At 35.9% G+C, this 12,418-nt stretch overlaps 1 protein-coding gene across 5 annotated transcripts in view; it reads left to right on the forward strand.

Moving 5' to 3' along the window:
• The window catches only part of chl1b (cell adhesion molecule L1-like b), an 80,675-nt gene extending 70,735 nt beyond the window's left edge, over positions 1 to 9,940 (forward strand). For 2 of the 5 annotated variants that reach the window (XM_060868380.1, XM_060868381.1), the window contains exons 23-28: positions 987 to 1,166; positions 4,299 to 4,412; positions 5,359 to 5,520; positions 5,841 to 5,972; positions 6,625 to 6,697; positions 8,420 to 9,940. In XM_060868380.1, the coding sequence (XP_060724363.1) occupies positions 987 to 1,166; positions 4,299 to 4,412; positions 5,359 to 5,520; positions 5,841 to 5,972; positions 6,625 to 6,697; positions 8,420 to 8,621 (863 nt within the window). In that variant the 3' untranslated portion in view covers positions 8,622 to 9,940. Of the gene's footprint in view, positions 1 to 986; positions 1,167 to 2,618; positions 2,694 to 4,298; positions 4,413 to 5,358; positions 5,521 to 5,840; positions 5,973 to 6,624; positions 6,698 to 8,419 lie in introns of all 5 variants that reach the window. The other 3 variants (XM_060868383.1, XM_060868382.1, XM_060868384.1) reach the window with 3 other exon arrangements.
• The last annotated feature ends 2,478 nt before the right edge of the window (positions 9,941 to 12,418 follow it).

The raw sequence follows: 12,418 nt of genomic DNA on the forward strand, positions 1-12,418 counted from the left end.
TTTTTAATGTGCTAATTCTGTTAAACTTTTATGAGATCTGAGCCCAACCATAAATTTGGATGCATTTAATAGTAACTGCATTTAATTAAAAAACATGGATTTCAGTTTTAATTTGGTTTATTAGTGGCACAGACTCACAATTAATAAAATCCTTATACAATGCACTTCTTATCCAATGTATTCCACAGCTTTTGCATGCACGCACACATACATATTTATCTTAGTCAAGGAAGACCAAGTGCTATTGATTTGAGGAAGGGTGAAAGCTATAGAAAGGAAAAAAGAAATAATGTCACCTTCAGGATGGGAAATGTTATCATTTCATGTGTTATAATGAGGAATGATTTAACTGATTGCATGGTGTCATTATTACCATATCACACATTATTTTAATTAGTTTAATGAATTAAGTTCTTTATCATTTTGGAATATTCCAGACTACTTACATTCATATGAGATCTACACAGCTTAGCGGCTTCCTCGCAGAGCACACTATATTCCTCTCAAGTAATCATCAAACCATTTTAAGAGCTTCATCAATCAGCTCAGTATATGAGAGGTCACTACATGGTTTTATAGCGTCTAGTATGGTATGGAAATGAGGCACATTATCAAAGCTTGTGTAGAGTTCAAAGGTCTGAGTCAAATGTTTCTTTGTGGTAATCAATCCCAGTGAATGCAACGAGACCATTTTTCAACTGCCCATCCCACAAAGGCCATCTTAGTATGAGAAGGAAGAAACCAGTAGATTGTGGGTCAATGGTTACGGTATAGAGCTACTTATCAGAAGGTATTATAGCATCACCATCCTATCACAGTTGAGTTCACGATAAAGGCCATAAACTCTCAGCTACTTGGTTGGATCCATTCTTAATTTAAATTAAAAAAGAAAAATAACTAAAAATGTTAGCTATACAGAACAGAAGATCAATATCCTTTACTCCTATACCTTGCATATATGAGTTGTATTCCATCTGTATTTTCAGTTAACAACACAGTGGAAGTGGGACCCTTCCTATCTGTAAACATCACCAACCCAGATACAAATAAATGGCACCTCAGGGACCTGGAGCCAGTTAGCCGCTACCGGTTCCACCTGTATTACTGCACACAAATGGGCTGTGGTCCTGCAGCTAGTGAGGAGTACATCACCATCCCAGAAGCACGTGAGTACCAGGGCATAACCATTATGAGAATGAGCCTTCTGCATGGATCCTGGCTTACACAGCAGAATCTTGGTCCTCTGATAGGTATGGTCGAGCCACTTGCTTCCAGTCAACGATCCATGCTAGAGGATGTTCATTTTACCCTCTTACTCAACCATATTTTTCACATGCCCATCTATGTGCTTTATAACTAAACAATATGATAACAGTGTGGAAGCAAGACCATTCATCACTGTCAAGGAAGACCAAGTGCTTATTGATTTGGGGGAAGGGCGAAAGGGAAGAGAAATAATTTGTCATCTTCAGGAAGGAAAATAATATGTAGTTATCATTTCATATTTTGTAATGATGTAGTGATCAACTAAATGTGCCAGAATATGTGCTGTGTGGATTACAATGAATTTACATGTATAACAAAGAATAATGATCAATAAAAAGCTATTTATTATTTTTGCTTTACTGAGGATTCACATAGTCTTAGGAAAGGCTTCATGAAAGCCATAAGCTTGTAGCTTTGCATTAATATATGGCACAGTAAACAGAAAGGAAATTGAATCGCCTATTTCATATCTTATTTCCTTTATCAACAACAGACCATTAGATGAACTGTGGGACTCAATATTGTCAGGAGGAAAGCAGGAATATAAGTCTTGCATGCAGTAATGTAAACTCAGTGTTCAGCAGTATTACAGGGAACAATTTGAACATCCCAATTTGTAAGAGCTCAGCATTTCTCTATGTCTGCTGCTAGTGTGCATTTCCTTACAAGGCCCTGGAAATTTGCATTGCTTTCAAAAGAAAGTACATGCTATTTTCTATTAGTGTATACTGTCTTTAACAAGCTGTATCCTTCATGCTTTTTTGTTGTTGTTTTTTTACGTTTTTCTTTTCTATGATTTGCCAGCTTCAACAGATGTGCCCCCTCTCACCATCAGTATGAAGTCTTCTTTATTCCATTTAGTGATAGTAGTGGTAATATTAGTGGTACTTAAGTTTATTTAATTAGATTTGCTAAAAAGGTTAGAAGTATCCCATGTAAAACAGCTTACATGAAGCAGTTTTTTGTTAGTTTGCTTTTCATGCTTGTATTAAAAACAGAAACATTTCACCCAATCATAGAGAATGCCAATTGTGTTTCATAAAGGGACAATAAAACTAATTATTAGACGCAAGTCCTTGTTCGTAGGTGAGAAGAAATTTAGAAAACCCTGATCACAAATTGTATATCACCTAACACTGTAGTAAATCTAGTTCTGTACTGCAATATCTTAGCATCCTTGTTTCAATGATATACCTCTCCTGTCATAGTTTTATAGTTCACTAGAGTCCAAAATATTTCTTTAGTTCACTAGAGTCCATTAGGGTAGCATGCATGGATTAATCAACTAAAAGCTTAATAGAAACTTCAATAATACTATAGTGGACAAACTCAAACCGTATTTTTCTTTTCAGGAGAGTCCAGAACTTGTTTGACTCCAAGAAAACCTACTGTCTCCCCTGTGGCTAAAGCCACACTTTCTTCTATAGGTATTAAACATGAGTATATATTTAAAATGTCACCCATTGTCTAAAATAGATAAAAAAATGTGTGTCTAATTTGGTTGCAAAAAAGACAGAAAGAGAGGGAGAGAGAAAACAGAACAGAAAAATATGTTGATACCAATATGTGTTGTGCATAATAAATGCTAATATACATTTGGTGTAGAGTGAGAAGTACAGTGAGAAGTAGACATAGTATATTTCTTCTTGTCTACTGTTAAAAGTTGAACCCACAGAGGCAAGAGATTGTTATGTTTCCGCTGTCCGTAACTGATCAAATGTGAAGGACAGATAGCTTACAGTATGCTTTGTTAAGTTGGTGGAAAAGCTTTAGTCGTACAATCCCAAGAAAACACCCAGCATCCGAACACGCAAGAACTTCTCATGTGTGACAGTCGGGGATAGCAGCTAGAGAGGTGAAAGACAGAGCTACATAGAGAGTCAGCTGCCACTACTTAAGTGGATAAATGGAAGCAGTTGAAAGCTGTGGATCAGAACGTTTTCTTGCTCCCATGGCTTTTGGTGTTTTTTGGCCCGGCGTGAGGGCTTCTCCTATACTGCTGTGCTGGCAGATGCTTCCTGTCTCATTTAATCCCACTCTCCAGCAGCAAATGACAAAGACCCAGCCAGCAGCACTCGATATTTATATTCCCCAGTCCATTTTTTTTTTTTAACTTGTGACATGAAAGCATCAGAGTGAACTGCGATTTACGCAAATTGCTGCTGTGACAGGGAAAAAAGAAACACGTCTGAAATTAGCGGGTGACATTTTTGAACGTGTGCTAGAAACTATGTAATGCAGAAAAACTAGGCCCGTGGGAAAAGTGTGATGGATGTGATTATCACGTCTGGTCATGGGGAAGACGTTTTCATGAGTGAGATGTAGATTAAACAAAGCTGACAGCTCATGACACTTTGCCTAATTGGGACACCCAAAAATGGTGAAAACAGTTGGATAGCAAGCTGAAGTTAGACCTAGTAAAAAAAATAAATAAATAAATAAATAAATAAATAAATAAATAAATAAATAAATAAATAAAAACTTTAAGTGCTTGTCTATTAGATTGAGTTCTCTTTTTTATTTTGTATTAACTTCCGTATTATTTAGCATTTATGGTTAGTGGAGATTCCTGAAATGTAGCTAAAGCTAGTTGTTATTTCAAATGTCTAATCAGTAATCTATGTCTCTGATTCAAGTAAGCAATTACTAATTTATTAAGAGTAGGTTAAAACTTATAGAATGTTCTTGGCACAAAAGAAATTAAAACATACATAAAAATAAAATGCCTTGGGTTTACAATTTTGCTTCAACATCATAAAGCGATTTTTGGGATGCTACTTTTTAAAAGTCCTTGTCTGTTCTCTTTATTTTTCCGTCTTAATGCACTCAGCAATATTCCTTAGCATGAATAGCTCAGATGCTGCTTTTATGCTTGTTAATGTAATTTTTTAAAAGGGGCCACATACAGAAGACAATCCTGCTCCACTCCTGAAACAAACCAAAACTTTTTTCTTGAACACCACATACACTAACACCTTTTTTTGTTCTTTGTCTTGCCATGTTTTTTTTTCTTTCCATCTTTTTCTTGTCAGCACCCACTGTGTTGAACATTAGTGCCTCAGTTAGCGACAACTTTGCAAATATCAGCTGGATTCTTGGGAAGGAACAAATGGATTCAGAATTATATGTTGCATATATGAAAAACCGTAAGCCCATCTTACCATTCTTTATAGCTAAAAAGGAGGATACTGTTCCTTAATTTATATGTTTTTACAAATCACAAGGTCAAAATAAATATACTGTACTGCCTGGACAAAAAAGATCACCACCTGGATTTAACTAAGCAAAGAGGCAAAAGACTTTAATTACTGTAGTGATTAATATGTTTCAGCTGATAACAAGTTATTTAATCCTAACTGATGCAGTGAGTAGTTTCTCATTGGCCTGCATTAAGCATAGGAAACAGCTAAGGAGATTGCTAAAAAGAACTAAAATTAAAGAACTAAAATTAAGAACTGTCCAACACATGGAAGAATAGTGGTGTACCATCTTCTGTAAGTAAAAAATGTGGTCACCAAAAAAATCCTGAATGATTGTGGTTTTTCCATCAATGGATTTTTTTTCTTCTCTAATGTCATTGGCATATTCCAAGATAACAATGCCAGGATTCATCTGGCTCATATTGTTAAAAAGCGTTTCAGGGAGCTTGAGATTTTTATACATATTTTGGCCACCACAGAGTCTAGATCTTAACCCTAGTTAAAATCTTTGGGATGTGCTTGAGAAGACTTTACATAGACTTTATCCTCATCAGAACACAATCTTGGTGAGAAATAAATGCAACTCTGGTTGGAAATGGGTGTTGTGACCTTGCAGAAGCTTATAGAAACAATGACGCACTGAATTTTAGCCGTAATCAAAGCAAAAGGCAATCCGAAATATTAGTGCGTGTTGCTTTTTTGGCCAGGCAGTACGATTTTAAAAGATCTCCTAAAATTGATTATTTAGATATTAAATTGCTTCTAACTTTACTTTTTATAATCCTAAAGTATTGTTTCTGGCTTAGTAACATCTTACAAACTCCTTTATTAACATACTAACTTCATGTTTCTGGCTTACTAACCCCTTCCTAACCCTTCCCTGGTTATGTAGGTGAAGGTAACTGGAAGATATCTGAGGCCGTTAACTCCTCTAAGACTTTCCTGGTCATTAAGGAGCTGGAGCCTGGGACAGAATATACAGTACGCATTATGGCTAAAAGCTGGCATGATAGTTCTAGCATTTTTGAAGATGTTATCAGGACCAGGGCCAAAGGTGAGGGGAGGGGTTTTCTGCCAACAAGCGTCCCATCGCCATGTCATTGTACTTGAACACACGTCTCATCTGTGATTATTACATATAGATCTCTAAATGTACTGTACTAGCAATGAAAAGGAATTATGTTTTTTATTCCAGCATGTTAAATTGATTTATTCTACAATAAGGTTGGCTGTTAATTATTCATGAACTGCTACATTTTTATTCTGCTAGTTTGAACATTGATAAGTTTGCATAAAATGACTTTGTCAGTATAAACAATCAATAGCACAAGAAGGTCTAGCAAAGTTTTGTGAACAAATCGTTGTGTTCCTTAGGTCTGGCCAGTATTCACAGTGGAATTTCAAGTCAGGGCTGGTTTATTGGACTGATGTGTGCTGTGGCTTTACTCACACTCATCGTGCTCATCGCCTGCTTTGTAAACAGGAACAAAGGAGGGAAGTACTCAGGTAAGTACCTGCATCAAATGCACCTCCATCAACCTCTGTGTTCATTTACCACCAGGAGCCAATTACCCAGGGGCATAGCAGGGTGTGAAAGACAGATAGATGGACAGATAATAGATAGAGAAGAAAGACCCTCTGAGCAGAGCTACTACAGAAAAAAGATTACTAATGTTTGAGAGAAACAGAAAAACAGGGAGGCATTGAAGTTTAAGCATTGAACAACATAAAATATGTAGAAAAAAGACCAACATACAAATACTTGTTTGAAAAATTTAGCATGCACTACGTAAAACATAAGGTGCAACAATTTAGATTTATTGCACGATAAAATGTTTACAATATAACAATATACAATATAGATTAGACAAATTACTGCATGTGTAAATCATAATGTTCAAAATATTTTTTGTACAAGGTGCCAGGCTTAGGATTGTTAGCCACTGCTATTATTTTTTACATTACTAATTGTGCAATTGTACAAGATATTAACCAGGTCTTATTGTTTAGTATAACTTTTACATCATGGCAACATTGTCTGACTACACTGGATGGATCTATTTACATAAATAGCTTTTCGTTTTAATTTATTGGTTCATTTACTTTAATAGTTGTGTTAATGAAATTAAAAGAACTAAATTTATCCCTTTTTCTTTAGTAAAAGAGAAGGAAGATCTCCATCCAGACTTGGAGTCTCAAGGCATAAATGACGACACTTTCTGTGAATACAGGTGGGCGAACAAACCTGTGTGTGTGTCTGTGTGTGTGTGGCTGTTCAGTTAGTACATCTGTGAAGACCAAAAACCCCTAAAATCTGTGCATGCTCATGTTAAATCACTGGTTTTATTTCTGAGTGCTTGGTATGTAGCTCAAGTGATGTGATGAAAATTAGACATAATTGCATCACTTTTAAATTGAAACGTGTTTGTTTTTTTTTGGAACAAAACGAAATAGAGTATGCCCAGTCCTCAGCAGGAGATAATGTGGGGGACAATCTAATATAATTGAAAGGCACTTATCTCCGGGCCAGTAGTATCTGTGTTCATTTCATTAATCTTTTAGTGATCCATTTCATAACAGTCTCCCTGAGAGCTCAGTATGTGTGTAGTCCCACCATCCCAAATCTAGATTGTTCAATAACAAGTGTGGATTTATTTATTTATAATTATGGGCATGAATAGTAGCAGAGGTAAAGGTTAGGATTTCAAGAGTAGTGCTAGTAGTAGTAGTAGTAGTAGTAGTAGTAGTAGTAGTAGTAGTTGGAATAATATTATTTAGTATTAAGAGGAGGAGGAATTGCTGTGAGTCTCTAGCACAAAATACTACAACAAATTATACACTTAAAATTTCCTCCTCCAAAAAATTAAATTAAATGAAGTTACCAGTCTTAAGCAGGTGTTGCTGTAACCTATCACACAGCTGCAGGTCATCATTAAAAAAAAAAGATCTTTTTAAATTTATTGTACATCAAATTACTCCTTCACATCCTTTATTTTCTTGACCAGCTTGGATCTCATTCACAAATCAGACATTTTGTTTCACTTAGGATATAATAGGAAAGTCCTGCAGTTTGTAATCTGGACCAGATAGAATCATGATCTAGTTTATAAAGCTAACCCTAGACCACTAAAACAGGACCCATCGGTGGATCTGGAGTTTAAATAAAATAACTACATAATAGGGATATACAGTATGATACTGTTTTAATACAGTTAAAATAAGCATTGATTAATAGCATTGATTAATGCTTCTTTGCCATTGATCTCTTTGCCACTGATAAAAACATTCAACATTTCTAACAATAGTATAATAATTACAAGTTAATAATGACAGTGTTTCTGAGAGCCAGAGTATTAACAGTATATAATTAAATTAAAGCTGTGCATTAGAATGTAACAAAATTAAATATGGCTAATTAAACATCGCCTCTAAGGTAAGGCTATCACTGATGTACAGCCAAACTATCTGTATTTGGTGTAAAAAAAATGGAACCCTGGCAGCCCTGCTGGTCTGACTCATAAGGGGGCGTATCTGGAATCACACAGCTTTTAAAATCTTGTATTTTTCACTACAGCAAGGGTTCCTACAGTGTATCCGGATCTGTGAGTGGTATTAGTGCCTGTTAAAAACTTGAACATACAGTACGAGTTATGGTTAAAAGCTGGCATGTAATTGTCCTTGAACAAACATCTCATCTGTCTCCTTTTACATGTAAATCTGTAAACATTACCAGTTCAGTTAGCTCAGTGTCATGTAATATTGTATACGTGGATTTTGCTGAATAGCCTACACAAATTCAGGTATCAAATGACAGTTTATTAGTTGATACTTACTGAACAAATATGCTTTAAGTTAAATATGAGAATGAAGCTGCCATTTTAAGGGCTTAAACTCGACCAGAAACCACAGTACTGCTTAGTTATCTGTCTTTTTTTTGTCCTTTATAAATCCAGTGATAATGATGAGAAGCCACTGAAAAGCAGCCAGCATTCACTGTCTGGAGACCTGAAGCGAGGGGACAGTGGGGACAGCATAGTGGACTATGGCGATGAGGATGCTCAATTTAATGAGGACGGATCCTTTATTGGAGAATATGCTGGACAAAAGGAAAGGGCATCTATGGAAATCAAAGGAACTTCTCAGAGCAAAGCATGAAAGGACAAATCCTATTTAATATTGCTTACAGATATTTGGCACAGGGACAAAAAAAGGGAAAAAAATGTCATAATCCCCTCAAATATTTCCTTTGTTAAAAACAAATAACAAAGCAAACAAAAAAAAAAAACAATAATTCATGTGTTTTTTGTAAGTCATGTTCTCACGCATATGTTATTTTATAAGTTTTAGATTCACATGAATTGCAACAGATCAATCATTTTCATCTGTAAATAGATGTCAGACATTCTTTTTATATTTTTGAAATGATGTCAGTGCTGCCAGGATTTTTTTTTTTGTCTTGGGAATGTAAAATGTAAAATGGGGGTGGGTTGGGGTGGGGTGGTTGTCCTGTATTAATTTGTTATGCACTCTGAGGTCTCTGTGATCTCTCCCATTGTTTTCTTGTAGTCAAACATATTTTTTCTTAGAATATGTATTTTTTTTTTTTTGACTTTTATTTACTTATAGGCAAATATTATTGCCATTTTATATCTAGATCTGCATCCATTAAATGTAATTAAATATGTGTACAAAAAGCTGTTCAATTAAATTATTTCTCATTTTAAAAAGTATGCAGATTACAAGACAAAGACAACATGAGGATTATATAAGCAACTTCTCATTCTTAGTCATTAAATCTGTAAACATATCCAGTATTCAAGCTGCACTAACCATTAGCCATTTATAGTGCAATCATTACGTTGTGTTTGCTTATATTAACTCATTGTGATTTGAGCAATATCATATGTGGAAAAAAAAAAATCATATCATAAGGGCTTTACACAAAGGCAAAAATGCACATATATGCACTCTCTTAGTAAATACTGTTGCAACTGTGATTCCCTTTCACCAGGTATAAAACCTGGTTGAGATCAAATGAAATTTCGGCTGAAGCTTGTGACCCAACAGACATTTGTCTTGCTTTGATGGGTGTTCTATGACCATACCACAATGATCAGTATCTAAGTCCTTAGTACTAGTAAATATTCCAGTTCTAAACATGATGTTTAACTAGGCCACTGGATACACACACAACTGTTTTGAAGAAGCATAACAAAGTGTATAATGGTATATGAAATGTTAAATTAAATTTGAATGGCATCAGGCAGCTTCTCTGTACAAATATGGTGGTGTTTGCATGTTTATGGATGGTCAATGAGGTTTCACACATATTTGACATTAAATTTGATTTACTTGTCTTATTTGGATTTTGGTGACTATGAACACTGCTTTTCTTTCTAAAATGTTTTTGATTGAACGTAGCAAAGGTAGAACACTGTGGCCTCTTGTCTTAAATAAAATTGTGCTTTAATTTATTTTACCTGGTATGTACTCGTACAGCTGCTTTTACTAAGCTTATACAAATTTATTACAAATTCATATTCAACTAAACAACTAAAAAACAACATTTCCTTAAAGCAAAAACAAAAATTAATTCTCATAAGATTTTGTTGAAATGAAATAATCAGGGCCACCCTTAAAGAATGTTTAAATTGCATGCAGTCTTTTTGAAAAATATGCATTTTCAGTTGCTCTCTGTCTAGCAACTCAGATGTTGTCTTTGTCAGCATTCATTTTCCCTGGTATAAATATGAGATTGCACATTAAAAAAAAAACCTCTTTGTAATCTATCATTATAATCAAAACCAATAATCTTTCAAAAGGGACAGATCATTGCAGACTTACACAAGATATGGAACCAAGTCTTTAGAAGAGACTTAATGCTTTTATTCTTGCCAGGCAGCAATACGTCAAACAGCCATAACATTAAAACCCTCTCAAGTAACATGGATAACACTGATTATCTCATTACAATGGCACATGTTAAAGGTTGGGATATGTATGGCAGCAAGAGAACAGTCAGTTCCTAAAGTTGATGTGCTCGAAACAGGAAAAATTGCCAAGCATAAGGACCCAAGTTATTTATTTGACATGGGCCAATTTGTGATATGACTGGATGACTGGACTCACACTTGTCCAAAACAGCAGGTCATGTAGGCTTTTCCTGGTATGTATTTGTTAGTTCCTACCAAAAGTGGTCCAAGGAAGGACAACCGGTGACCAAAAAACTGCCTTGCAGCCCTGACCTGACTCATAAGATGGTGTAGTTGAAATCGCACAGCTTTTTAAATCCTATCTTTTAACTACATGGGTGGAGATAGGGGTCATGGGTGCCCACAGAATTGATGAAAAGGTTAATGCTGGCTATGACACAGTTCATTGCAGCTTGCTAAGTATGGAACTGTGTAGCCACAGATCAGTCAGAGTGCCCATACTTACCCCTGTCCATCAACAAAAGCACATATAGTGGGCATGTGAGTGTCAGAATTTACCATAGAGTAATGGAAGTAGAGGGCCTGGTTTTATGAAACATTTTACCTCATGTGGATTGCTAGGTGTGTGTACAAAGGGATGGCACCTGGATGCACATTGGGAACAAGGCAAACTGGTAAAGGTAGTAAGATACTTTGAGCAAAGTTCTGGCAGAAACATTGGTTCCTGGTCTTTGTGAGGATGTCACTTTCACACGGGCCCCTACTTAAACATTGTTGCAGACCTAGCAAACCACTTTATAACAAAAGGATTCCCAAATAGCATTGGCCTCTTTCAAAAATAAAAAATAAAAAAATTGTTCAGGAATTATTTTAGAAACATAACAAAAAATCAAGGTATTGACTTTGCCTCTAAATTCCTCAGATCTTAATGTGATCTGTGGCATCTGTTGGATGTGCTGGACAGACAAGTCCAATACCTTCGGCTCTTCAGAGGTCTGAGCTATTGTTGCAGGACCTACAACTCAATATTAAGCAGGTGCTTTTAATTTTATGGTTGAACAGTGCATATTACAAGCACTGTGTTAAAATAAAACGACCCTGTCCTCATATGTTTAATTTATTTTTGCATGGGATTTTCATCTTAAGAAACCCAAAACGTACAAAAAAATCTTAAAGAAATAGCTTGCCAGGCATGTATTATATATTTACTTGCAAATATATTCACCAGTATATTCCAATTATAGATTTCTAATAATCTGTTTCTAAGCATCATAAACTGGATACGCTGTAGACAATATATATGTATGTGAATTATATTTGTAATCTAAGCATTCAGTCTTTAAATTTAGCTGCCTGTGTTTTGTAACAAATAATTATGTGCATTTCAGAAAACTGTGTCATTGTGATTATTCAGTGGAATGTGATGACAGTATAATAAAACTGTGCTTGTGTCTGCAGTAAACAACACTTGCTTATTTAGAGCATTTACTACAGAGACTCAACCTTTCCTGTGTGTCTGACATTCAGGAGCAGAAGGACACGAGTTGAAAATAACAGGTATATTGCCTTGTCTTTTTTTCCATAGATGTGGATTAGTATTATGACTCACCGTAAGATGTCTTCACAATAAAGACATAGGGTCAATCCGGGTCAAACCCACTGATAAAGCTACAGTATGTCCCTGGCATATACAATCTATGCAATGAAAACAATCTATGCCCGGCCAAAACTCAGGTGAGGGTTCCCTCTGCCGGTTTAGAGGGGGCATAGCAGGTCATGATGTTAGAGAGCCCCTCCCTCTACGACCTCCCGATGTTCTCTGCGGATGTCTACCCTGGGGCCTGCATGCTGGTTTATCCTGGTGTAAACTGTGAAACTTTTCTGTGAGTGCTGGGTCTAGGATATCAGCTGTGTGGACCCATGATTGCTCTTCTGGTCCGTACCCCTCCCAGTCTGTAAGATATTGCAGATGCCACCCTTGACGTCTAGCATCTAGTAGGGCTCGTACCCGATAGGTGG

This window comes from Tachysurus vachellii, chromosome 4, assembly GCF_030014155.1.
Source record: "Tachysurus vachellii isolate PV-2020 chromosome 4, HZAU_Pvac_v1, whole genome shotgun sequence".
Classification (NCBI taxonomy): domain Eukaryota; kingdom Metazoa; phylum Chordata; class Actinopteri; order Siluriformes; family Bagridae; genus Tachysurus; species Tachysurus vachellii.